The sequence below is a fragment of the Hippoglossus hippoglossus genome, chromosome 4 (assembly GCF_009819705.1).
Source record: "Hippoglossus hippoglossus isolate fHipHip1 chromosome 4, fHipHip1.pri, whole genome shotgun sequence".
Lineage (NCBI taxonomy): Eukaryota > Metazoa > Chordata > Actinopteri > Pleuronectiformes > Pleuronectidae > Hippoglossus > Hippoglossus hippoglossus.
The window spans coordinates 26024589-26051088 of NC_047154.1; the positions used below are offsets into that span (position 1 = coordinate 26024589).

The window sequence follows — 26500 nt, forward strand, 5'->3', positions numbered from 1 at the left end:
GCTTTGGTTTCACTTTCGAGAAGCCGACATGTCATCCGTCTTAATTCACATTCTATGTTTAGGTTAGTCGAGGTTTAGCATGTTAGCGTTTTATTTACCATCATACGCTAAGAGAATCTATATCCGATGGGATCTGTTCTATAAGTGTTGGACGATGAATAATTCTAATTCTGAACTGATGATGGCGCCAGATGAAAGTCGGAGGTTTACCAAAGTTATTTCAGTTCTGCTGCAGTCGTGTTTTTCATGGAAATTGAGATTTGGCAATTGACGATGATGAAGATGGACGATGATGTTTCCTTGGTGTAGTTACCTGTAAGTGCCTTTCTTCTCCCTGCAGGTCCGTGGTGGAGGCGACCGAGGTGGATCTCAACATGCGTGTTGGTCTGCACACAGGACGCGTGCTGTGCGGCGTGCTGGGCCTCAGGAAGTGGCAGTACGACGTCTGGTCAAACGATGTCACACTGGCCAATGTGATGGAGGCCGGAGGGCTGCCGGGGTCAGTGCTGAGTGTTACACACACTGAGACTCTACAGAGTCAGCTACAGTACAAACACACACATTCAGACGCACAATATCCCAGCAACACACAGAATACGGCTTAATAATGTGTCCGTCACATCAACAGATGTTGAAATGCATGATTTTTGCTATTGAACAGTAGGAACGTAAAGTTTAAAGATGTGCCAAATGTCCAGATCTTATATCTTAATCCTTTAAAAGACATATTCTGCACATATTCAGGCTTGTAATTTTAGCTTGGTCCATGTCCCATCTGCTAACACGGAGGAGGCAGGGTTCATGGTCTATACTGCAGCCATCACATCCACAGTATAAAACTGTGTTCACCTTTAAGAAGTCACCTCATGTTTGCTCTTTAAAAGATATTCGGATTAAACGAATTTCCCTTTGAAGCGGCTTCATGAATTTCCTCCAAAAAGAACTGACGCAGCAGCTGAGAAACACGTCGCAGCACTAAGATTAAATTAAAGACACTTCATTCAAGAAACCTCACCGACAGTAACAAGCTGATTTTCATTTACAAAGCAGTGAAATGAGGTCACTTCAGCGGCTCAATCTGGTCTTGTTTCAAGTGAAGTAATACGATTTTAGGACTCGTTATGAGATTAAATGAGTCGTTAGGAGGAAGATTTATTTGCTGTGAAGAGTTTTGAGCAAGTTAAGAGGCCATTAGGCCGATGGAAAGAACGAGGGGGGGGTGGGTAATGATTTGAGACCTTAGCAGCTGACTTCTATCAATAACTGCTTTTCGTTCCTCTGCTCGCAGCAAGGTGCACATCACCCGGACGACCCTGGAGTGCCTGAACGGAGACTACGAGGTGGAGCCGGGCTTCGGACACGAGAGACACGCCTTCCTGCAGAAACACAACATAGAGACTTTTTTCATCGTGCCGTCCCACAGACGCAAAGTACGCCACGCAGGACGAGTTCTTTCCTTCCCCGCATCCTCCCTGTCGCTCTCTCGCACTCAAGCCGAGAGGTGACACATCTGTCAGTGTTGTAATAGTTGATCCTCTGACGCAGAGCGGGAGGCAGGCCATGTGTTAAGCTGGCGTACACATGGCTGGTGTCACTATCTCTCGCCAACTGCGCACGTGCTCCAGAGCCGAGTGCGTCTGCTCACAGCATCGCACGTTCACAGATAAATGCACAAACACAGATAAACAGACGACGCATCCAGGTTTTCTAACAACACGCACTTAACAGTTTACTGTTGAAATCCCATTGAAGCCAGTTTTATTTACATGAATGAGATGATTCGACAAAACGTAAAGAATCTCACGTCCCCTCTCTCTGTTTACTGCAGATGTGATGATGTGCTCGTAGCAACTTCATCTCCATAAAGATGCTGGAATTCAGTTAATGTGAACTTATATAAAGAGAAAGATTGTAGGTAAAACATGTCAAGTATAAATGTGAAGGATTGCACACTTGAATTGAGTGGGAGGCTCCTTCAGAGGCTGGAAATGAGCAGCCTGGTTGTAGTTGTTGACCTTGAAATGAAAAAGGTTTTATGTGTGAGATTCAAAGACTTCAGTGATCATTCATCACATTTACAGGATGAAGGGAGATAATGTTTCCAGTCTTTTATTTGTGGCCTGTGGTTCATCTCATGATCTTTATCTTTCTCCTCCAGATCTTTCCGGGTCTGATTCTGTCGGACATCAAACCAGCCAAGAGGATGAAGTTTAAGACCGTGTGCTACCTGCTGGTGCAGCTCATGCACTGCAGGAAGATGTTCAAGGCCGAGATCCCCTTCTCCAACGTCATGACCTGTGATGACGACGACAAGGTGACTGTTGTGTTCGTCTTCGTGCTGGTGCACCACTACTGCACTGGGCAGACACGAGTATCTCTGGGTTACATAGTAGGAATAAAAAAATCCTTCTTAATGGGTTGGTATGTCCATTTGTGATGGAGTGAAATCCTGCTCGGATTCTTAATCTTCTGCTACACACACACACACACACACACACACACACACACACACACACACACACACACACACACACACACACACACACACACACACACACGGTAATCTGGATTTCTCGATCTGGCAGCATCATAAGCACTACAGTATGCCTGCATTACAACTTCTTGTTGAACAGTAAGCCAGTGGAATAGATATTATTTGCAACTCCATGTTAACCCGCTGCTCTGAAGCTCCCGGTGTGTGTCCCTGTGTTTGTGTAACGTTGTGCGCATGTTTAAATGTGATTTGTGATTTGCTTTTGTGATGGTTACCGGTGAACCGCCATGACGCAGCGAGCGTGAGAGCGTCACGGTGCAGCGGGTTCGTCCCTCGGTCGAAGCTGTCAGAAACGGCGCAGCAGCTGTAATCCGCCCGACCGTGTAGCTGGGCCAGGCATTAGTGCTTCATGATTCTGATGAGGTGGCATTATGACTGCTGGTAATCACCCACAGCCGGGTATCATCTGCTCTAATAGCATTAGCCGCATTGTTACGTGATTATAGCCAAAATCCTAGCATTGTGACACGGAGGAATTTTATAATAGAATTATGACACTGGAAACTGTTCTGGCCCCAAAAATATAAAATCATCTGAATCCAACGGCAGATTTCTGATTTATTTTATTTTTAGAAATAGCCCGTGGACATCGGCTCACGTTCACCTTCCCGATGTTACTTCTTTCAAAAGTTCGACTCCATCTTTTGCGCTCTTGTGTGGCGGTAGATGGGATTTGGTGCCGACCATCATCAGTAAAGACGTCCAACATGGTGTGTGAAATACTGCCACCAGCAGATGGCAACACTGAGTAATTTTTCAAATTTTACGTTAAGGTTGAATTTTGTCATTTTATGCGATATTTAGGTGGTAAATACATTATGCAGTTTCGCGAAAAACACTCTTATCTGCCTCAAACTGAACAAACATGTTAAAATGATAAATGCTAAACTTTGAATATCAGGATGTTAACATTCACTAGTTATAGACATGCTAACTGTTGTCAACACTACGTACTATTCCATATGTACGCTTTTGCTAACAGTATCTTGCTAACGTTAGCATCAACAGCTGTTCACTCACCGATCCAACAGAAACGTTGCAAGTTCAGAATCAAACCTGTGACGTCTCCAGAGGTTGGCGAGCAACGTTGTTTTGCTTCTGTTGCTGTTCCCTCTTTGTTTCTACTGGAGCTAGCATGCTAATCAGCTAGCATGCTAACCACCTGCCTCTTTTATGCCGCGTTCCATTACAGCTCGGAGCTCGGCCCTCGGAATGACGTACTGTGTGTACGACACATTAAACGACAGAAGTGCTAACAAACAGTACAAACTACAGCTTTCACTACTGTTGATACACGGAGGGGCCATCTTGGATTTCTAAATCGGGGGTGGTGATGTTCCTCCGACCTTCCGAGTCCAGATTCCAACTTGAGGTGGCGTAGTTTGAAAATTCCGAGCTCTGGGGTTCACTGGTTTTAATGGTCAATAGTTTCCACTGTAGCTAACATGCTAACCTGCCAGCGTGCTAACCACGAGTCCTCGGTCTTTCTCTGACTCTTCTCCAGAGCAGATATTCAGACACAGTTAAACATGGAGAGCGCGGCTGTGATTAAAAACATGAATCAAGGCTGCGTCACATTTCGTCTCCGGGCTCCGGTCGTGCGAACGCTCGCTGGCTTTAACGGGAGACTTTAAGATTATTAATTACACCTGTTCTTTTGCTGAGCCTGGTCTCAGACGTCAGCCCTGAGCAGATGGTTAATAATAAAGCTGATGATGTAGAGATGAGTCTGCGAAGCTTGAGTACGAGCTGGAGATTAAACCTCTAATTTATCTACAGAAATTTGTATTTGCACTAATATAAAAACTCGTAATGTCACAGACATGATTTTCCCGTCTACAATTACTCAAAACAAACTGAAAACCTTCATTATTGGTTCTGGCTCATCAACCAAGTACTTTAAATTATCCCAGAGTTTTGTCTAAAGGGTCTTTTCGGAGACAGTGCAGAGACTAACAGTTTATTTAAAGATCTGAATCTGTATATTATTTGGTTTCACTTCATTCCAGGCTTTACTTACACGTCGTACATATTAGGTACGTGTGTGTTTACCCACCGTGTCAACAATGAGAACTAAGTCAAGGTCAACTTTATTGTCAATTCTGCCACATGTACAGAACGTAGACGGGATAGAAATGCAGTTTCTCTCTGATCCCCGGTGTAAACATCTAAGTAGACAGAACAAATAAGTACGCAACTTATTAAGTACATATTAGTATACTGTACGGCATAGTACGCGGTCATAAGCTGGATAGGATGAGAGTGGTGCAACCATTTGTTTTTCTTGTGTATAATCATCGTAACATCCCTACAAAGCCAGGACTGGGTTGTTGTTGACGTTTCCTTTAGTTGATAAAGTTATGAGAGTCTCCTGAAGCCTCGGCTGACTCCTCACTCTGGACGCCACACTGCATTTGTCAGCGTGGACATGCCGGACAGGCCCGGCCTCTGTGGAGACTGATTGTGTTGCCTCTTTGTGTGTCTGACAGCGGAGGGCCCTGCGGACCGCGTCGGAGAAGCTGAGGAACCGGACGTCCTTCTCAGCCACCGCCGTGCAGCAGGCGCCGGGAACACGAGTCAACCGCTACATCGGGCGGCTCATCGAGGCGCGGCAGACCGAGTCCGAGACCACGGACCTGAACTACATCACCCTGTTCTACAAGAGCCGAGACAGGGAGCGCAGAGTGAGACACACACACACACACACACAGACACACACACACATCTGCACAGAGCCCTGCAACTTTGATTCATGTTTACAAAAGGAAACAAAATAGAGCAATTACAGTTTCCTCATTACACACAAGGTAACATGGCTCCATGTTTCACCCCCAATCTTATTATCTCACACACACAGTCTCTGATTCCCTTTCTTCCTTTCTTCCCCTCTCTCCTACGCCTGTCGTCTATGATGTGTGTCTGTGTGTGTGTGTGTGTGTGTGTGTGTGTGTGTGTGTGTGTGTGAGGATTCCACCCACCCTCTCAGGAGGGGGTGCAGATAATGATTCGGGAAAGTCTGAGTGGCACACGTGATATCTTTTTCCTGTGTGTGTGCGTGGGTAGAGTCATAAAGGAGAAACAGAACAAGGGTGTGTGTGTGTGTGTGTGTGTGTCTCTGTGTGTGTGTGTGTGTGCTTGTGTGTGTTCGTGTGCATGTAGCTGAAGAAGTAAAACCATACACAAAGTAAAAACTGGTTTAGTAGTAATTGGGTGTAATTTTAAATGATTCTGATTGTTTTTTTGTGCCCAATGAGAATAAAGTGAATTAGTACAAAGGTTTTATTTACTCCCACTCGACTAGCAACAGATTCCTCTCATACAATGCCGTTAGAGTTCAGCTTCTTTGGGAGGAAAGATGAAAAACTCTTGTATCTGTTGTAGAAATTAAAATGACAAATTCAGAAACAAGCCATGAGCCCTGATTCAGTCTTTTGATTGTGATGACGTAGTGAGTAAACTATTAAGATTTTAAGAATTCTAAATTCCAAACAGATTTAATTATCCCCTCTGACTGTAGAGGCCGCTGTTGCTCAGTAAAAGTTACACAATCACAAATGATGTCGGTCAGTGGTCAGCTCATCGGCGTCCATGTTAACGTACGTTCACACATTTCATTGCAATACGAGGTTCAATATCTTCAACTTCAACGTGGAGGAGCCAGGTGGGAATCAAACCACCAACCCTCCGACCTGCTCTACCCCCTGTACCGCATCCAGCTCTCAACATGAGGCCCTACGCACTTGTTCATTCGGTGTTTAGAAGCAGGGTCGTGATTCCCCTCGTGAAGATCTAGAACTGTAACACGATGAATTGTTTCTCTCAGTATCACCAGGTGTATGACGACCATTTCATCAGTGCTGTGGTTCTCTCTCTAATCCTCGCTGCGCTGTTTGGCCTCATCTATCTGCTAATGATTCCACAGTGAGTGCACACACACACACACACACACGCACGCACGCACGCACGCACGCACGCACGCACGCACGCACGCACGCACGCACACACACACACACACACACACACACACACACACACACCACATTGGCAGTTTGTCCGTTGGTGTAGCATAATTGGATCGCTCTTGCCGGGCTGTAGTGACACAATTAGAGAGGAAGGTGATTTCACTGCAGTCAGTGGAAAACCAGGGAAACCCGTCTCACTCTGGTCTCCTCTCCTCTTCCTCTCTCCTCTCCCCCTCCTCCCTCTCTCCTCTCCTCTCCTCTCCTCTTCCTCTCTCCTCTCTCCTCTCCTCTTCCTCTCTCCTCTCCTCTCCTCTTCCTCTCTCCTCTCCCCTCCTCTTCCTCTCTCCTCTCCTCTCCTCTTCCTCTCTCCTCTCCTCTTCCTCTCACCTCTCCTCTCCTCCCTCTCTCCTCTCCTCTTCCTCCCTCCTCTCCTCTTCCTCTCTCCTCTCCTCTCCTCTCCTCTTCCTCTCTCCTCTCCTCTTCCTCTCTCCTCTCCCCCTCCTCCCTCTCTCCTCTCCTCTTCCTCTCTCCTCTCTCCTCTCTCCTCTCCTCTTCCTCTCTCCTCTCCTCTCCTCTTCCTCTCTCCTCTCCCCTCCTCTTCCTCTCTCCTCTCCTCTCCTCTTCCTCTCTCCTCTCCTCTTCCTCTCACCTCTCCTCTCCTCCCTCTCTCCTCTCCTCTTCCTCCCTCCTCTCCTCTTCCTCTCTCCTCTCCTCTCCTCTCCTCTTCCTCTCTCCTCTCCTCTTCCTCTCTCCTCTCCCCCTCCTCCCTCTCTCCTCTCCTCTTCCTCCCTCCTCTCCTCTTCCTCTCTCCTCTCCTCTCCTCTCCTCTCCTCTCCTCTCCTCTTCCTCTCTCCTCTCCTCTTCCTCTCTCCTCTCTCCTCTCCTCTCCTCTTCCTCTCTCCCCTCCTCTTCCTCTCTCCTCCTCTTCCTCTCTCCTCTCCTCTTCCTCTTCCTCTCACCTCTCCTCTTCCTCTTCCTCTTCCTCTTCCTCTCCTCTTCCTCCCTTCTCCCTCTCCCCTCCTCTTCCTCTCTCCTCTCCCCCTCCTCCCTCTCTCCTCTCCTCTTCCTCCCTTCTCCCTCTCCTCTTCCTCTCTCAGGGGGATGCTGGTGCTGCTGCTGCTGGTGCTGTGTGTGTGTTTCCATGTGACCTGTGTCATGTATCTGCATCTCACCAGTGTTCAGGTAGGAACTTCCAGACATGTCTCCTTTTGTATAGAGTTTATGAACCGATTCTCCTTTTTAGCAATATTACTACCTCGTTACACCACTTCAAAACAAATTATACTGTTATACCATCAGCAGAAACAAGGACTCATACATCTTCTTGAAATGTGTCTTGTTAATATTATAATGATTTGGCTTTACACTGAGCAGGAGTGTAAGGCTGTCTGGTAGTATTTGTTATATTATAATATTATACTTCTTTTTTTATTACATTAGTATTTATTATATTTTGGAGATGAAGAAGAAAAGTGAACACCCAGCAGCTCCTCTAAAGCTCAATACATGATACATCTCATTTCTAAGGCTAGCACTTTCCCCCTGCTCCCACTCTTTATGCTAAGCTAAGCTAATTACCTGCTGGCCCAAGCTTCATCTTCTGCACGCAGACGATAAAAGATCTGGAGAAAAGACAAAAGTTTATCTCCTGAAATATTAAAATATTTTTTATGAGGCCATTTAGAAGAATAAGCTGCAGTTTTTTATTTTTTATTTCATGTCTTCATCAGAAAACTGTGTGCTTATTATAATTATACCTTCATATTTACTGTTTCTTCCTGAACATCTTGGTCAAATCCCCTGAACAACAACAACGAACCATTTTAACACAGTTTAGACTAAAGGTTTTTGCATAAGTCAGGTGAGCAGGACTTTATTCTGCCTGTGTCCTGCCTTTATGACACTGTGGCGTTATCACGCTACATTGAACCGTCATCCTGTCCTCTAAGCGCCTCCTCTAATTGGCACGCACACAATGAGCCACACCACAGAATGCAGCCGTTTCATTTCCACTCCCGACTAATGATGTGTCCCAAATGCTATTGAGGTGGATAAACAGGTGCTTCATTTACTGACTCCTTCTATTCACCTCCCCCCCCGTCCTCCCCGTCCTCCTCCACCTCCCCCGTCTCTCCCTCTGGTTCTAGTGCCAACCAGGCTGCCTCACCATCCAGATCCGGTCGGTGCTGTGCGTGTTCCTCGTCCTGCTCACCTACTCCGTGGTCCAGGCCTGTGTGGTAAGTCTCTGTGTTCACAACAGACATACATCTGTTGTTTAGTTTTTATTGTCGAGCACATTACTGCTTGAAACCAGCTCCAAGTGCTTTACAGAGCCAGAACATTTTCTGAAACGATATTGATGCCAAAGCTGTGGATATCAGCCGCTGTGCAGAACACTGGTCTGATACCAGTGTTCAGTTAAAGGCTGTTTACCTGCATCATCACTGTGAGTAACAGGGATCAATCTTTTATATGAAAGGCCACATCCTAAATAAAGATATAAATGAAGATGGACGACATGACAGCTCCTTCAAAATGAGGCCAAAGTGTCTGGATGGCTCTTAATTAGCAGATGGGACCTGAGCCAAATTACATTAAATCATTTTGCACAAAGGTGGTTTCTATCATATTAGGTCGTTGTTATCACACTGACGTACGATCGTGTTTCTGATAAGTTTGGTTTTAATTATCTGATGAGAGGAAAACGGGCTGAGACGTCAAGAGGGCAGAGATTTCTGAATAGAGCGAGGAAGTGGAGATATGTCAAAATATGACGAATAAACACATGTATATAGATTTACTGAATTGTTAGTTATTATTGAAATCCTTAGGAATCATGCATCATCTTCAGGATCAGGGCACACCGAATAAAATTATGAATACAAATCTAAAATACTATCATTTTCATAATGGTGAGCATGTAAATTTATCATTAGTGTTGCAAAGCTTTTATTATTTGCCTAAATACAATATAATCGACTTAATTAAAGGGTCTTAAAAGCCTGTATGAAACTAATGATGATAAAAGCACTTGAGTTCGATGAGCTGTCGTCGTTTCATTGTTCTTCCAGCAGAGTTAAGTGTTTACTCGTCTCTGCAGAATTTGGAGTTGGCAGAATCGCAGCCGAGCAGATGTTGCTGCCGAGTCTCAGAAGAATATAAACATCAACTGTTCAAGAGTAAAATGCTCATTCAAATATTTTAAACTTAAATTGGCTGGTGTCAACACACTGGAACTCAGTCGGTGTGTGTTTGTGTATAAACACTGATCTTTTCAGGACCTTGTTGACTGAAGTCTGGTGGAATTGAGGCTAAAGGTCATTTCTAAGGTCACGGTTCAGTTTAGGGTTAGTCAGATAGGAAGAAGGTTTTGCTGTAGCTAGATTTAAGGTTTTCCACAATGAATGGAGGTCAGTTTCTTCACATTTTGCGCAAACAATCACTTGGACTTGAATCAAACTTTTGAAATTCCTTTATCACATTTGTGTCTTTCTAGACAAAAGTCTGGAAATGCATGGATCGAACTGGTTGGCAGTTTTTCCAACAGGACCTACAGTTCTGCATATTATACAAACTGCATTGTCATGAATATACTGAAAACTGCTCGTAGGTGGGATGCGTTCCTTGGGGGAACGTGGCGTTGACGAACTCCAACCGCTCTGTGGACGTCGTCCTTGCGGACACGGGCGGCGTCGAACCCTCCAACAGCACCGCGGAGGAAAGAGCCTGCTCCAACATGGCCTATGGCCTGCTCTCCTGCGTGGCCGGCACCCTCACTGTCGTGCCCTACCTCCGCGTGTCCTCGCTCCCCAAGATCTTCCTGCTCCTCCTCCTCTCTGTCACCTACACCGTCGTCATGGAGACCAGCGGCTACCGCCAAGCGGTGGGGTGAGACTGAGCTGCATGTGATGTGTGGTCTTAAACAACTAAAGATGTGCTGAGGTTGTTTCTGTGAAAATGTCCATTATTATTTCCTAATATATCTTGTTTTGTCTAAGTTCAGAACCCAAAGCAAAGAAAATGACTAAACTTTTACATTTAAAAGGACACAAGCAGGAAATATTTTAGCTTTATTGCTTTATTTAGTTCAGTTATTTGGCTTTTTCGTGTGTTTCTTTTTCGTGTCTCGACAAAACAATCACTTAACAGTAAATTACAAAAACAAAACTCCACTTTGTGTGTCTTCCAGTGGCGGTTTCCTCCACACGCGGGGCTACGACCCCGTGTTGGCGGTCGTGTTGTTCTCTGGAGCTCTGGCTCTTCATTCCCGACAACTGGACCTGAAGCTGCGGCTCGATTATCTCTGGGCTACTCAGGTAAGTGTGTGTCTGTGGAACCAGTGGCTGCTGATGTGTGATCCTCTTATTAGGTCGTTTAGTTGAGTCATAAACGTTTATTCAGGTGGTTTGACGTTATTTGTCAGGTTGTTGGTTTGATCCTCATGTCGACATGTCCCTTGAGCTTCAAACAGCTGATGAAAGCTTTTAAATGAAAGTAACACGATGTATTCTGAGGCGTCGGGATCTAAGCTGGTTTGTTTGCAGGGATGATGGTTCAATCCCCCACTTCTCTTGTCTGTGTGTTGAAGTGTCCTTGAGCAAGACACTGACCCTGTGTGTATGTAGGTAAGAATGAGTGAATAGATTTAAATCAGAGAAAGATACACGCTTCTAGATTTTAGTCTTTTTGTTTGAAGATAGTTAAAATATTTCGTTAACTGATTTTAATTTCAAATTTATCTCTTAAACATCAAATCGTTGTCGGCTTTAGAATCTAAATATCATTCAGGCTCAAGTGGTGATTGATTGATTTTGACCATTTATCAATGAATTCCCTGTTTCGATCATTAGTGTCTGTTTATTCCATGTAACAGATTATATGTTCAACAGTGAGAAATGTTTGAGGATCTTAAATATGTAATTACAGATCACGTCATAATGTGTATTTTATTTTCTAATAAGACTTAAAAAGATTCAGACTCTAACAAAAGCCTTTATATAAATGATGGAATGTTTTTGCACTGAAACATCTTGTAGGATTCTGTGGGATATTGGGGTTTATATGATGCTTTATTCTCAGTGTGTGTGTGAGTTTATTTATATATATATATATGTGCGTGTTTACATGCGCAGACTTGAACAGTGGATAATCAAAGAGTTTCTATTTTTAGAATCAACAGAGGTTTGTGTTGTTTGCAAATCATTATCACCCTCTAGTGATAAGGTCGAGCTATTACATCCTCTGGTTGAGCTGCAGCAGAGCTTCATTGTGTCCAGACAGTAGAGGACGTGTGTCACGTCATGTCTGTGTCATGTCTGTGTCATGTTCACGTTCATGTGAAGACTCGTCTCCTCCTGTGTGATCTGTGCTGGTGTCCAGGCCGTGGAGGACAGGGACGACATGGAGAAGGTGAAGCTGGACAACAAGAGGATCCTGTTCAACCTGCTGCCGGCTCATGTGGCTCAGCACTTCCTCATGTCCAACCCCAGGAACATGGTGAGAATCCACAGTCGTGTCCGGGCTCGCCCGGCGGGGAGCGTCAGCCTGGAGGAGCTGATGCCTCTGACTACATCTCCACAGCTTCCTGGGACGTCTGTAGGTCAGAGGGTGTCAGACGCTCAGGGTGAAACTGAAGCTTCTTCAGGTCCCTGAGTCCCACACTTCTTTCAAAGACACGGACATTTCCATTAGTTGGGAAATGAAACCAAAGAATTAACATAATTAAATAAACGATAAAGTCACAAAGACGGAGAAATAACACAACTAGATTCCTTGATATCAAGTTCACTGTAAAGTATACATGCAGTATAAGTACACAGGTATTTTAGTACTTTCAATAACGTGTAAAAACTTTAAATTGCTTTCATATTTAACATAAACATGTACTTCTGTCATCATGAAATATATTTGACTTAATCAATATCAAATGAGACATTTTGTCGTCTTGCACACGGAACTAGATTCAGTTAATTAACCGTCTTAACGAGATGAAATATAAAGATCAATCAGAGCAGATGTTTTTTCTCTGTCAGCAGACGCAGGTAATATGTTCTGAGTTTTGTTCAGAAGTTGAGAAATGACGATACCAGTAGCTGAACTGAGGCTGTTTCCGAGACATCCCATTCTTTTCTAATGAGTCCCTGCACCTTCTCAGTCTCATCATGAACCTGCGATCGTTCACCATGAGACTCGAGGTCCAGACGTCTTCAACTTTCACTTCTCAACCAAATTGAGTTCAGTTTGACCGAAGCCTCTCCTCTGACCCACCAGTCTCTGAACCTGTGTTCATCAGCCTGTGTGGATCTAATCTGAGCATCTGAAGGTTTCACTTCCAGCTGATTATCAGGTTTGATTCTACAGTTGCTGATTAAACCTGGAAGCTACCGGCTTTGTGTTCGGCCTCGTTAATAGATTCTCTCTCTCTCTGGGTCCGGGCCGTGTTTGGTTCTGCATGTGGGAAAATATCCTGCCTGTTCTGGACAATGGCTCTGCTTCCCCGACCATGTGTTGTGGTGTTAAAATGGAAGTGTGAGCTGTCTGTGTCCACTGATTGATGAACATCCCCTCCACTGATCTGTGTTCCTTCCTCGGGCCCCCGCTCGCCCTCCTCCTCAGGAAGTGATGAAAACATACATCCCTCCGCCTGCGAACCAGGAAATACTCGGCCCCTCGCGAGGAGCAGCCTGGTTTGTAAACAGAGGAGCTGTGTCCACATTCCTGCTGCCCGTAGTAAAATATGGACATTGAGTGGGTGTGGCTTAGGATCCAAATTTAAACTAATTTCATTTGTCATTCAAAAATACTTATACATTCGATATGAAAGAAAAACTGACCCCAAAACACAAAATGTATATTTGTTTACATTATATCAAGGATAAAAACATTAACTGGACATAATTCACTCAGGAGTCAGAGGCAAATTCTCATCCTGGTGTTTATAATCAGCAGTTTAATGCTGAAATATATATAATTTTTGATTCTTTATTAGAAATGATTCCATTAAACAGGATAAAAGCATGAAAATGAGACGAACACCATCAGTCTTGCTTCTTAGTTTTTCATCTCCTGTTCCACAGAACACCGGTTCCACTAAAGTCTCTTATAATAGAACACACTGTGATTGTGTAATTAAAACGTTCATGTTGTGAGTAAATGGAGCAGAACCATCGTTGGGACACAGCTTTGACGTTGCAATCCAGAATTGAGCCTATTTAACATATTAGAATAAAATCGGGGCTAAGTTGTTGCGTGATGACGTCAAGAACTGCAAGAAGCTTGATCTTCTAATGCAAAGCTAATGATCAGACTTTCTAATGTGTAAAGCTCCAGAAACACTGGCTCCTACATTTCCCATGATGCAGCTTGACAGGCTCTTGCGTTCCACCCTGTCCTCCAGGTGAAGTCTCCCATCGTCCCAACAACAGAGTGGAGCCTTCAGATGCTTCAGACGTTATAACAGACGTTTGGTTTGGTTTGTTTGTTTACGAGCGAGATTACACAGAAACTAACCATGAAACCGGGAGGGAACCAGGATGTGGTTCAGGTCTGAGAAGAGCCCATAAAGGTTTGGTGCTGATCCATCACCTTGTGATCAGGAGATCAGGAGATCACAGGATGATCAAAGGACATTTTTTTAATATTTTCATTAATTTAAGGACCTTGGCGTCAATTTGAGCTGAGGGACATTTTAGTATTTTCATTATAATGATCAAGTACCCTGAAGAGATTAAAAGTAAAAAGTGTTTACTGTACGAACTCGTTTAGCTAGAAACACGTTATTATTCAATAACACTATAATAATAAGATATTCACAGAAAGGAAACTAGTCCTTGTAAAGTTCTGATCGTGGTTCCAGGTTCTTTTCTCAGAATATTTCACCCACATGCAGCAGTTTGTCTGTTTTCAATCCTCATTATTTTACCCCAGTGGAATCCTGTGTACGTTATGGATCCACCTGCTTTGGGCCAATCAGACGACACTGGGTTCTGGTGAGTCGGTTAAACTCCCTGTTGGTTTGGTGCCTTAGCGAGAACCCAGAACTGTGTCACAGCAACAACAGTAAGTTCCTATCCTTCAACAATCAGTGGGCCACGCATCAGACGACGCAGGGATCATCTGAGGCTCAGACTAGTAAACACTGGGAACAGGAAGTGGGCTCCCGGCACGCTGGTGACCCCATTGAGCTACGGTGTATAGAAAGACTTCCTCTCTTTCCTCTGGGCTAAAGTTCATCCATACACTGTATTCATAACACAACACAGTGGGACCTCAGTGAATCTGCTGCTGCTGCAGTGTTTACCTGCGACTCATCCGTCCTGTGCACACGCTCCATATTAACACCAGCAGCTTTTTAAAGGTGACGGACAGAGTTTGAATCTCTGTTGCTCGTAAGCTGCAGTTAACCCAAGAAAATGTGTGTTTTCCTCACTTTTATCACTGTCATAGATTTAGTTTGATTTGTTTAGTGTGTCAATTGGAACCAGAACTTCACTTTGTTCCTATTAAATCTTTATTTTAAATTTCTTAATGACTTTAATGTGCAGAGTGTCAGTCCCTCTCTGACCAGAACCCAATCCTCCTCTCCTCCAGGACCTGTACTACCAGTCCTACGCTCAGGTTGGCGTTTTGTTCGCCTCCATCGCCAACTTCAACGACTTCTACATCGAGCTGGACGGGAACAACATGGGAGTCGAGTGTCTGCGGCTCCTCAACGAGATCATCGCCGACTTCGACGAGGTGATGAAACAGCTTCTGAAAGTTTCACGTTCTGCGTTTGGAGAATCTGAAGATCTGGTGCAAGATGAGCTGGATAAAGTATTTCTCGAAGTTAAAGTGCATCATACAATGTTTATTGGTGCGATACAGAGAAATGGTCCCAGATGGGAAAGTTCTTCTTCCTGCAGGAATCTGTTTGTGTGAACTCAAACTGACAGTTTAATGTCTTCCTCCTCTTCTCTCCTTCCTCCCAGCTGATGGATAAAGAGTGTTACAGGGATATCGAGAAGATCAAGACCATCGGCAGCACGTACATGGCTGCAGTCGGGCTGGTTCCTACGACTGCCTCCAAGGTACACTCACTATATTTAGACATTTTCTTGAGAGGCCTGTTATTCTCAGGTTGTTATTTTCTGGGGTGTTGACTTTCAGAACACGTTTCACTCCACAAATCCTCTGTGAGGGATTACCGGCCCCTGTGGCGTCAGCATATTTCACATTCATAAAGTTTCTTTAAATCCTGCAAAGCTGACAAACAAAAGAGCCCTTTCTGCAACTTCTGCAAACGTACCAGCCGCTGACGGCCGAGGTGCTTTCACTGCGGTGGTAGATGGGAACAATATGTTCAATCATGTCAGGACACAGATGCACATGATGCACATAATTCTGTTTCATTGATTCTCAGGCAAAGAAGTCCGTCACCTCACATTTATGCACAGTGTCGGATTTTGCCATCGAGATGTTTGACGTCCTGGACGCCATCAACTACCAGTCTTACAACGACTTTGTCCTGAGAGTAGGTGAGGGAACACACACACACACACACACACACACACACACACACACACACACACACACACACACACACACACACACACACACACACATGCAGACGTACATACACGGGTCTACATAAACATCGGTGTTACAGCTCCTGACCTATTTGCACTGGACACTGTGGACACTCAGTGCCGGTAAGTTTGGCAGGAAATGCATCACAGAAAGAGCGCTGCGCTGCAGGAAGCTCGTCACAGCGAGACCTGAAGTTCTAGGTTCCATTGTGTTGGGTATCCTGTGGGGAGCCTGCGACAGGAGCCCGTGTTTAATCCCAGTGTAGCCTGGTGTACACAGTGCCATCCTGTCTGCAGACTGTGGGGCTCCGCGTGCAACAAACCTGCGTATGTTAGTATGTCCCACATCGCAGAAGCTGTCGGTAATTTGCGTAGGACGACTGCACATGTCCAGAATCTGCAGAGAAGCAAACATGGGTCAAGGAGCTGGTGGGTTGATGCCTGCAGAAAATAAATAATCAGTCTCACACTAGTTTGCATGAATGTGATTTAGTAATAAACTGAGAATAGAACAGACTCAGAAGTGATGAACTGGTCTGGAGCTTTCACAGCGGGTCGTCCACTAAGGTCGACGGTTTGATCCATGGCTCCTCCGGTCTGTGTCCTGAAGAGTTCTTGGACCAAATTGATTTTATATGAACCTAAAACATTTTCTACAATCTGGAATAAACGTAGAACAGCTCTAGAGCTCATGACCCGGATGTTGTGGACTGATTCCAGGTATCAATGTGGGTCCGGTGGTGGCCGGAGTGATTGGAGCCAGGAGGCCTCAGTACGACATCTGGGGGAACACGGTGAACGTGGCCAGCAGGATGGACAGTACCGGAGTTCAAGGGAAGATCCAGGTACAGTTCTGCACTGGCTTTGCAGCAGGGCCGAGAATATCTATCGTGTATTATGTGTTTCTCTGCGTTTCGTCTCCAGGTGACCGAAGACGTTTATCGCGTCATCGCCGACCACTACGACTTCGTCTGCCGCGGCCAGGTCAGCGTGAAGGGCAAAGGTCAGATGCTCACTTACATCCTGGAGGGGCGGCGACAAGGCGGCAGGCCTCCTCAGACCCAGCAGCAGCTGCCCGGCAACCCGGACCGCCGGACGAGCGCGTTCGCCCACGGCAGCGTGTGCACCAGGCTGAGCCCCGCCCCCACCGTCACCACCTACGCCACCATCAGGAACCCGAGCCCGAGCATGGCCAAGCCGACCACCTCCACCAGCACCACCAGGTACCTGCCCTCTGTCCCCACGGCAATGGTGTGACGGACGCTGTCTCCATGGTGACCGTGGGAAACGGGAGAATGATGGCGTGGAGCAGAGAGAGCTCCGTTCTTCTTCTACCGAGGCTGACGCACTGATCATCCAATGGGAGGCCTGCGTTTAGGATTGGGGCGGCCTCCATCGGACTCACGCCTCCAGGGGGGCGTCAGGCTCCAGGACGTTTTAGCCACGTTCCTCCGTAAACCAATCACAGGCCAAGGATGTCTCCGCGATTTCAGAGTCGACGCCGCGAATCCACGAAATAATAAGAAACACACTGCAATGCACCATGGGTAGTGTAGCGCACAAGCCTCAAACACATCCAGAAGTTTCCGCCGACCGTTTTCTCTCAGTATAAAACCAAATCAGTGCTGTTGCCTTAGCAACCGCTCCTCACGATGAGTTTCTTGCCATTTTCTTTTCGTTGCCTTTTGTTGATTCATCGGACTCTGACTCAGATTCGTGGTCACAGGCGCGTCGCCGTCCATCAGACGCCTGTTTTCAAAGTGGATGAAGCCAAATGTATAATTGTAAAAAGGCAGTTTTAACGATTTAAAGCTGCCGAAACACAACAGGGCATTGCCTTCAATCGTTTCCCGGGTTGGTGGCGACGGCACGTTTCTGCCCCCCCCCCCCTTCGCCGAAGCCCTTTGGACGGCGCCGCTCGCCTCGGCGTCTTTAAGTGCATGATGCCGCTGCTGCATTTCAGTCACGTTTCCGTCTGTTCTCCCTGTGATGCTTGACTTCCAGATTCTTCCTCGTCAAAGTGTAGCAATAAAGCGTCTCCTCTCTCAGCCCCCCCCCCCCCCTCTGCATGCTGTAGCCGGCTGGATCCTTCCACCCGATCGTGTATGTAGCCAATAGCGTGTGCGTCGCCACACACATGTGTATCTCTGTGGAGTTGAAGCATGACTTAGATAAAAAAAACTATTTTCCGTATCGTGCGAGTGTGATTCCTTCCTCATGGAGTTCTATTTAAAAACAGAAAAACTTTTTATTTCCCGCGTGCGTGTTTACGAAGAACTATTTTCTATTGTTGAGATATTCAGTTTGACTATTTTTATGAACTACAAAGCTGCTTTCGGTCGAGCGGAGGAATCCGCGTCTGGCGCCCTCCCACCGGTCCAGATGATTTACTTCATGGTAACGCTACTCACCAGTACGGCTTACCACAGCCATTAACTCTCCTCGAATCATTCCCAGCATGCACTGCCTGCGAGCCTGTGGCGTTTACATGCATGCGTTCTGATGAGACGTCAGGCCGAGCAGCGGACGCACAGTGACTCTGGTTCAACGTCGTCCTCGTGCATGCGCTCACGGTAGCGGTCCTCTTGAATGTAAGGTGCTTTTTCTTTTTGACCCATCTTCCTCTTCTTCTTCTACTTCTTCTTCTACTTCTTCTTCTTCTTCTTCATGGGCTTGGTGTGCAAAACCTTTTTTCAAGGACAAATTTTCAGGAAAGTTTGACATCAGGCCGGGGGCTCCTCTTCTTCCTCTTCCTCCTCCTCCTCCTCCTCTTTCTCCTCCTCTTCCTCCTCCCCCGCTCCTGCTTTAGTCAACAGGTAGCCGGTTTATCAAATGTGCCAACCTATTTTCATAAACATATCAAAGTTCTGGTGTGGAAGCTGCAGCACGACGGAATGTGCGGCTGCAGCTCCTGTGGATTTCCTTTTGTTTGTCGAATGAATTTTTACTGTTTCCTCAACAGTTTTGTAACAATTTCACAAACGACGGCGACGTGTTCGACTCTGAGAGATTTATCCAGAAACGTGATGGAGATGAACTTCTCATCATGTTCGACACAGATTTAAAGTCTGAACGCTCACTTTGAGTTTCTAAACGTTAAAAATTAGGATTTTTATACACTTGCTTTCAATTTTGAAGGAAAGTTGATAGAAACGAGTTATGTACAATATTTTTTCCTGTAAACTGGATATTTTCATACTGTATGATACGGGTTTCAATTGTCATACGTATTGATAGATATTACTGTACATTGTATTTTTCAGAGATATTTATGAATGATCAGATATTTGTGGCTTTTTTTGTTGAAGATGTATTTATTGAGATGTTTTATGTGAATGTACATTTTGTTAAAGATGATATTTTATACTAAGTGTTTGCACTGCGATGATATTGACGTATTATGGTTATAAAAATAAAGCCAGTGGGGACGTGTGTCTCCTGGAGAAAGTGCGCCACTTCCTGTCCTCATTCTCAACAACACACACACACACACACACACACACACACACACACACACGCACACACACACACACACACACACACACACACACACACGCGCGCGCACACACACACACACACACACACACACACACACAGTGCATATGGCGAGGCCATCAAACTCGGTTCTAAAGTTACGTAACAGTAGAAAAACAGAGCAGCTGATGTAAGAAGTCTGGAGCAACAAGGAGGTCGATGTCAGCCGGAGCCGGTTGTCGACATGTCACAAACCCACAGCTGTCACCCCAAGGCCTTTTTAAATATATGATAATCAATACATGTTTAATTAAATATATTTTAACATTGTTATTATTTGTATTATTTATATTTCATAAAGGTTAATAATATTAACCTTGACGTGTGTGAGACTTTTTCAAACAATGTTAAAAGCTGCTTAATGAAAATAAAACAGTGGAAAGTTGTTATGGTGTAAATAATAAAGATCAATGAAATCTGAAATTCATGAGATTTATGAGTTTATGATAATTAGTCTTTAGTAGATATTTAAAGTAGGAATAACAGCAGAGTCCTGATGTGGTTCACGTTGCTTTACTGGAAACCATCATTAATATGGTTAATTACACCTGTGGACTTCCTGTTCTGGGGGGGGGGGGAGGTCAGAGGTCACCACAGACCTGAGAGCTGAAGCAACTAATTCAAACTGTTTCCACTTTAAGAATCAAAGACAACAACACAATATATTTGGTTTTATAACGGTTTTAAAACTTCGGAAACACAAAAAGAACAATTGTACAATGTGAATACATATAAGGTAAATTTATAAGCGTATAAAATAAAAGGTATAAAGAGTAAAATACAAAAGAAACATATATAAACAGGCTATTTCCCATAAGGACATAGTGAAAGATGCATTTTGACTTTGTGATCCAATCATTCATGTTTTCGTTTGCAGATCAGATCAGATGTCGCTCTGACGCTCGTGTTGTTTCCCGGGATTGTGAAACGGGAAACAGGCCAGATGTGGTCACAGGTTCAAACCGTGACCACATCTGGAAGATTCAGACTCAGAAACGTTTCCCCCCAGATTTCAAATTTATCACCAAAAACATGTTCATGCAAAAGTATGAAAACACACGGAGGCAAACTTTCCCCCTTCGACTGTCGATTGTGAGGAAAATTAAAACTTGTTAAAACCATTTCATCAAGAAACCAGAGAAAGATGAAGGCCAAATAAATGAAGGGCATATATCATTGTATCATTGTATCTGTGTGTGTGTGTGTGTGTGTGTGTGTGTGTGTGTGTGTGTGTGTGTGTGTGTGTGTGTGTGTGTGTGTGTGTGTGTGTGGGAGGGCTGTGGCATGTGGAGCATCCTGAGTGACAGGTTGTCATGGCAACACAACAAGAAACCTGCCCCGACATGGAGCCATCGAGGTTTTGTTTTTCAACGAGTGAATTATAAACCAGGAAAATCACCCGACCCGCCACCCCCCCCCCCCCAATCCCCCTACCCCCCCACCCCTGTGAACTCAGTGATTCATGCTGATTGTGTGTAATCACCACAGACGTCAATACTACACAGTCTGTTGATAACACAGAAAGTTACAACTCTCTCTGTGTGTGTGTGTGTGTGTGTGTGTGTGTGTGTGTGTGTGTGTGTGTGTGTGTGTGTGTGTGTGTGTGTGTGTGTGTGTGTGTGTGTGTTTACCACCTGCCGGACTCTCCTGATAGGATCAAACACGCCGGCTCAGGAGTGGCAACGTAAACACTCACACACTCTGAGATAAGGAGCGGAAATGGGCCTTTTCTGGCTCCGTTTGCAGCTGTGGTCCAGCGGAGTGGCCGTCTGTCAGCGGCCTGAGTCAGAGCAGGACCAGCGATGTGTTCAAGACCGGGACACTACCGGTAATCTCGCTGCCCATCCCCCCCCCCCCCCCCCGCCCTCGCACTGCTTACTCAATGACCCCGTGTGTCATAACATCCCTGACCGTAAACCCTGCTGGAATCTGGACGCTGGAGCGTGGGAGGATAGAACAAACTCACGTCTTCACTCTTGTGTTGATCCGAGCACTTTGTGGTGTTTAAAACAAAAGAGAGTCAAAGTAAAACATGGAGAAGAACGTGTTGTAATGAAGAAGCTTCTCCTCTAGAAGTTTCTTTCCCACACGGTCCGTCCTCATGTTTGTGTTTCCCTGTTTGTTTGAGGGACAAAACCTTTTTGCGTGTGTGAGGTCAAACGGGCGCTTGAACTTGTGCTCAACATCAAACACATATTACGTCGGCGCCGTTTACATGAGAACAAACTGAGCCGTGAAAATACAGAACCTGCATGTCGTTGACCCCCCCCCCCCCCCCCCAAGACCCCGAGCTATCAAAACATATAAATCTAAAGGCTTGATAGATAATTAGAAAAAAGTCATTACTACTATTTCAGAAAATAATAATTATAATTTGTAACTAATTGTTCAATTAACAGTTAATACCTTATTAATTATAGCTTTAAGGGGCTTGTATATCAGTGAAGGTGTGTGAATGGAATAGTAAACACTTTCCAAGATATCGTTACATATACGTCAGAGACGCTTCTCAGATGGTTTTAAAATAACGTCTCCTCCTGCTTCTGCGTAATTTGTTATGAGAACTCGTTGCTGTTGTCGTCCCAGCCGCCGCCATTGAACGTATCATGTGTCCAAATGGCACCAGATTCTGTCAGGGCGAAAAGAACAAGATACAACAAAAACAAAACAGAATTCCAAAGAACGAAGATCAAAACTCAACTTGCAAGGAAACACCGGGGGGAACAGGAAAAAGCAGAAAGGCACAAGTGTACGAAGTGGAGCTGGCATGTTGATGAAGTTTCTAACAAGCGACGGATACGAAACTGGAGCAATACAAATATTTTGAAGATGTCAACATGGAAAAAAACTGAGACTTTTCAGCCAACGGGGTAAATAATAAAACATCACAAATCAAGTTACACGTGGGGAGCTGCCCCCTGCGGCTCTTTGGTTCCACCCCTTTGCCTGAATGTTACACTGAATATCTCCGGCTGTGTTCTTCACACACGGGAATCCACATTTTATGTCTAGAATAATACTGAGCGTATGAATAATGTGACGTCTTTCAAGGACAAAATCGAACCCAAACCGCAGAGAATCAGTGAAACCTCGGACGCTGGCAGACGATCCGGAGTTCAGGGGTCGAGGCCACTGGCTCCACTTCTCCTCTCCCAGGGTCGTCGTATAACTTAGACCCAGAGAACACTTAAAGCCCATGATTCATCTCACAGGATTGTTTTCTTCTAATGCTTTTATGAGATCCATATGCAACGGCCGAGCTCCAAGGGGCTCTCATCGTGCCAGAGAGAAAATGTTCTTCTGAGAAATTCTCGTTTCACAACCGAGCTTCAGCGACGGAGAGAGAAAACATTTCCTCGAGGTTTCCGACGAGAGCCAAAAATACAAATCACACTTTTCTGATTAGTGGAGAGAAAACATCCTCCCGCTGGACGGTTTCTCATCAACGACCCGGGCTGTTATTCTTCATCTTGTACATTATGTTTTTCCTCCAAGCTCATCAGCACACACACACACACACACACACACACACACACAGACACACACACACACACACACACACACACACACACACACACACACACACACAGGGTCATTGAACTCCATGTTGTGTAAGAACAGCGCTGACCCTTACTAACCTTCTCCTAGCGCTCCTGCATGTTTGGTCTCTTCTGAACGTCCACACAGATGGAATGTGACGCGCTGAGAGAAAACACCATGAAACTCGCAGAAAATGTCATAATAACCTCCAAAGACACAGCGGATCAAGGTGAACGGAGGTAAACTGATAAGAGACCCAGAGGAAAAACAAGACCCACGGATTCTCATCGCCGCAGACGCAGGTCGTCCCGTCACCGCAACGACAAAAACACATTCTCATCGCACTTCTAAAAACAGAGACGGAAATACAGGAGAAATAACAACCTGCAGGACGCAACGAGACAAGACAACTCAGAGGACGACGTCGAAAACAAAGTGGATTAAATAAATATAAGACGATGTCACGTGATAACTTGATCACACGAAAGCAGTAAAAAGTGATGTGGTTTGTGTGAGGATGTTTTTTTTTATTGTTGTTGTTGAGTTTTGTACATTTTAAATTCTGTGGAAAGAAAATAATATCACTTATTTGAACCTTTTTAAAAGCGTCCGTCACAAGATGCTTCACGAATAAAATAAAATCCAAGAATAGAAAACATCAAAGACAAGAAGCGTTCACGAGCTGTGGCATCAAATAATCAGGATCTAAATTCTTCACATATCCGCCTCCATCACTTTGCATGTGAACAATCGAGAGCAACACGATGAAAGTCAACAAACACACACACTCACTCACTCACACACACACTCACACACACACACACACACACACACACACACACACACACACACACACACACACACAACCTTAACATTGAACGAACCTCAACTTAAACCTAACCAACATAAACATTACCTTAACTTAACCTTGACCTTAAAAGACGTCTTCACCTAAAAACACTATGATAAGTATAATTATATACATATAAATGACTGTAAAAACAGAGGCAGGTCCCCACCACATGAGTAACACCTGCACCACACACACACACACACACACACACACACACACACACACACACACACACACACACACACACACGCACACACACACACACACACACACACTATAGAAACGGGTAGAATCCCTTTCACCTCTTCAGACATGTTCAGATCTATATAATATTTACTCGAGTACTTCTCAGTACTAGATGTTCTCCTCCTGTTCTGTATAAACTCAAAAATGTACTGACTCACATGTTTTATTGTGCTGCACATATTTATCTGTGTCTCCTGGGGACAATAAAGTTGAGGGAACATTATAAAGAGCGTTTAACCGCAGCTCCTCCTCTGCACATATGATCTCCGAGTCTTTATTTACTGCTGTCGGCCGTTTGATGTGCCTGTTCAGGACACACTGTTCCATTGTGAGCGAAGGAAGGATCTTCCAGCACAGATTGGATGGGAGGGAAAGGGGGAGGAGGGGGAGGAGGGGGAGGAGGGGGGAGGAAAGTAACAGTGAGTTTGGATGGAAAACTCCATTGTCCTGCACGGGGATAATAACGGTAGAATCGTACCAGCGCTCCTCTGACCCATTCATGAGACTGTATCCACTTAACTTTGCCAAGTGCAATCCTCTGGCTCGGACTTCCTCCCACTTCTCATTAGAGCGGCAGCGGGGAGAGGGAAGCACTGCAACACACACACACACACACACACACACACACACACAGAGAGAGAGAGAGAGAGAGAGAGAGAGAGAGAGAGAGAGAGAGAGAGAGAGAGAGAGAGAGAGAGAGGAGGAAACTAAAAACAATGGACGCTGGCGCATGGGAGCCTGGATTTCCTGGGTTTCCCACACACAAGTGTAAAATCACAAGTTCACAAACATATACACTAATTCGGAAACACACCAAAACACACACGTGAAGCGTCATGCGACACGCCAAGACGCCGGGCCCTGGCGAATAAATCCATTTCCGCCCATTCACAAGGTTAGCGTGGCCCGAGGCTCCTCCGCCAGGAATGACCCCGGCTCCGTTTCACTGTTTTTCTCCCAGACCTCGACCCACGATCGGCGCTGCCTGTTTAATAAGACATGGATTATCCGATTAAGGAAATCTTGTGAGAAGGAGACAAGAACAAAAAGAACAACTTTGCTGGGGATTAGCGTCATTGTGCTCGTTCACATCACATTCCTGGCGCCTGGTTCTCTGCTCGGGGAGAGGACACTGACCACAACACGCCACATACGTGTCCTGGGACCAGAGCCTCCATCCGCACCAGGGCACCCGGCTTCATCCCACATAAGGATAATCATCCCAGTGTCCAGTCCTTGTTTTACATTTCTAACATAACTACATAACATTACTTGTATCCAACTTTTCAAATGGGAAGTTTTGCTGCTTTTCTTTGTCTTTCACCATTTCCAATGATTCAAATTTGCTAAATTAATTGGAAATGAAAATAAACATGACTTTCACTCCTAATTTTTAATGTTTAAATGAATAAACTGGGGCCTGTTTTCCTCCAGTTTCTTCTCCAACTTCCTCCCACAGTCCAGTTCATCATGCAGGCTGGTGCCCTAAGATAAGATGAGATAAGATAAGATAAGATAAGATAAGATAAGATAAGATAAGAGTTTGAGCCTTTGACTGGAAGGAGAAACATGACTTGAAGATGTTCGACTGGACCCACTTCAAAAGTTTTTATAAGTAACTTTCATTATCTCACCCACATTATTATACAGCCCTATTTTCAAGCTTTACTTGAGTTAAATGAACAAATTAATGCTTAGTTTAGTAAAGTTATGTGTGTGTTTTAATCCAGTTTCTATTCCAGATTCCTGCAGGCTGGGATAATTGGTGACTCTAATAAAATAAGAATAGATAAAACAAATTAAGATAAGATTGTTCCAGATTCGATAAAGTTAGGTGAGATGAGATAAGGATGAAATAAGTTCATCCTTAGCTCAACTTTTGGGAAATTTGTCTTGTTACAGCAGAAAAGTGGAAAGTAAACATTAAAAAAATGAGTGAAAGAAACAAACAAATATACAATATGTGTATATAAGTATTTATTGGTGAAAGAACTACTTATAATGGATATTTCATGGACTGTCACAATTGCCAATCCATGAATTATTCTCTGTGAGTTTAAGGACAATATGACGGACGAGTGTGAACATAACCTCCTCAGCTGAGGTAAGGAGGCATCTCGGGTTGCCAGGTTGTGAAAACCCCTCTTTCCCTGAAGATTTATCTCCCTCTGACATGACCTGCTTTGCCTCGCCGCTCCGTCACTCGTCAGCAACACCCCTTAAATGTCTCCTTCCACCAATCACC

The 26500-nt window shown here is 44.8% G+C and overlaps 1 protein-coding gene across 2 annotated transcripts in view; it reads left to right on the forward strand.

Annotated features, from left to right (window-relative positions):
* Positions 1-17966, forward strand: part of LOC117760300 (adenylate cyclase type 1-like) — a 35690-nt gene extending 17724 nt beyond the window's left edge. Inside the window, exons 6-20 of one of the 2 annotated variants that reach the window (XM_034583219.1) lie at positions 341-499; positions 1289-1430; positions 2159-2314; positions 5044-5238; positions 6378-6475; positions 7614-7698; positions 8664-8753; positions 10127-10404; positions 10706-10832; positions 11896-12012; positions 15106-15252; positions 15486-15584; positions 15917-16031; positions 16803-16927; positions 17007-17966. In XM_034583219.1, coding sequence (XP_034439110.1) covers positions 341-499; positions 1289-1430; positions 2159-2314; positions 5044-5238; positions 6378-6475; positions 7614-7698; positions 8664-8753; positions 10127-10404; positions 10706-10832; positions 11896-12012; positions 15106-15252; positions 15486-15584; positions 15917-16031; positions 16803-16927; positions 17007-17339 — 2266 coding nt within the window. In that variant the 3' untranslated portion in view covers positions 17340-17966. Of the gene's footprint in view, positions 1-340; positions 500-1288; positions 1431-2158; positions 2315-5043; positions 5239-6377; positions 6476-7613; positions 7699-8663; positions 8754-10126; positions 10405-10705; positions 10833-11895; positions 12034-12065; positions 12441-15105; positions 15253-15485; positions 15585-15916; positions 16032-16802; positions 16928-17006 lie in introns of those variants that run through there. The other variant, XM_034583220.1, reaches the window with a different exon arrangement.
* Positions 17967-26500: the final 8534 nt, after the last annotated feature.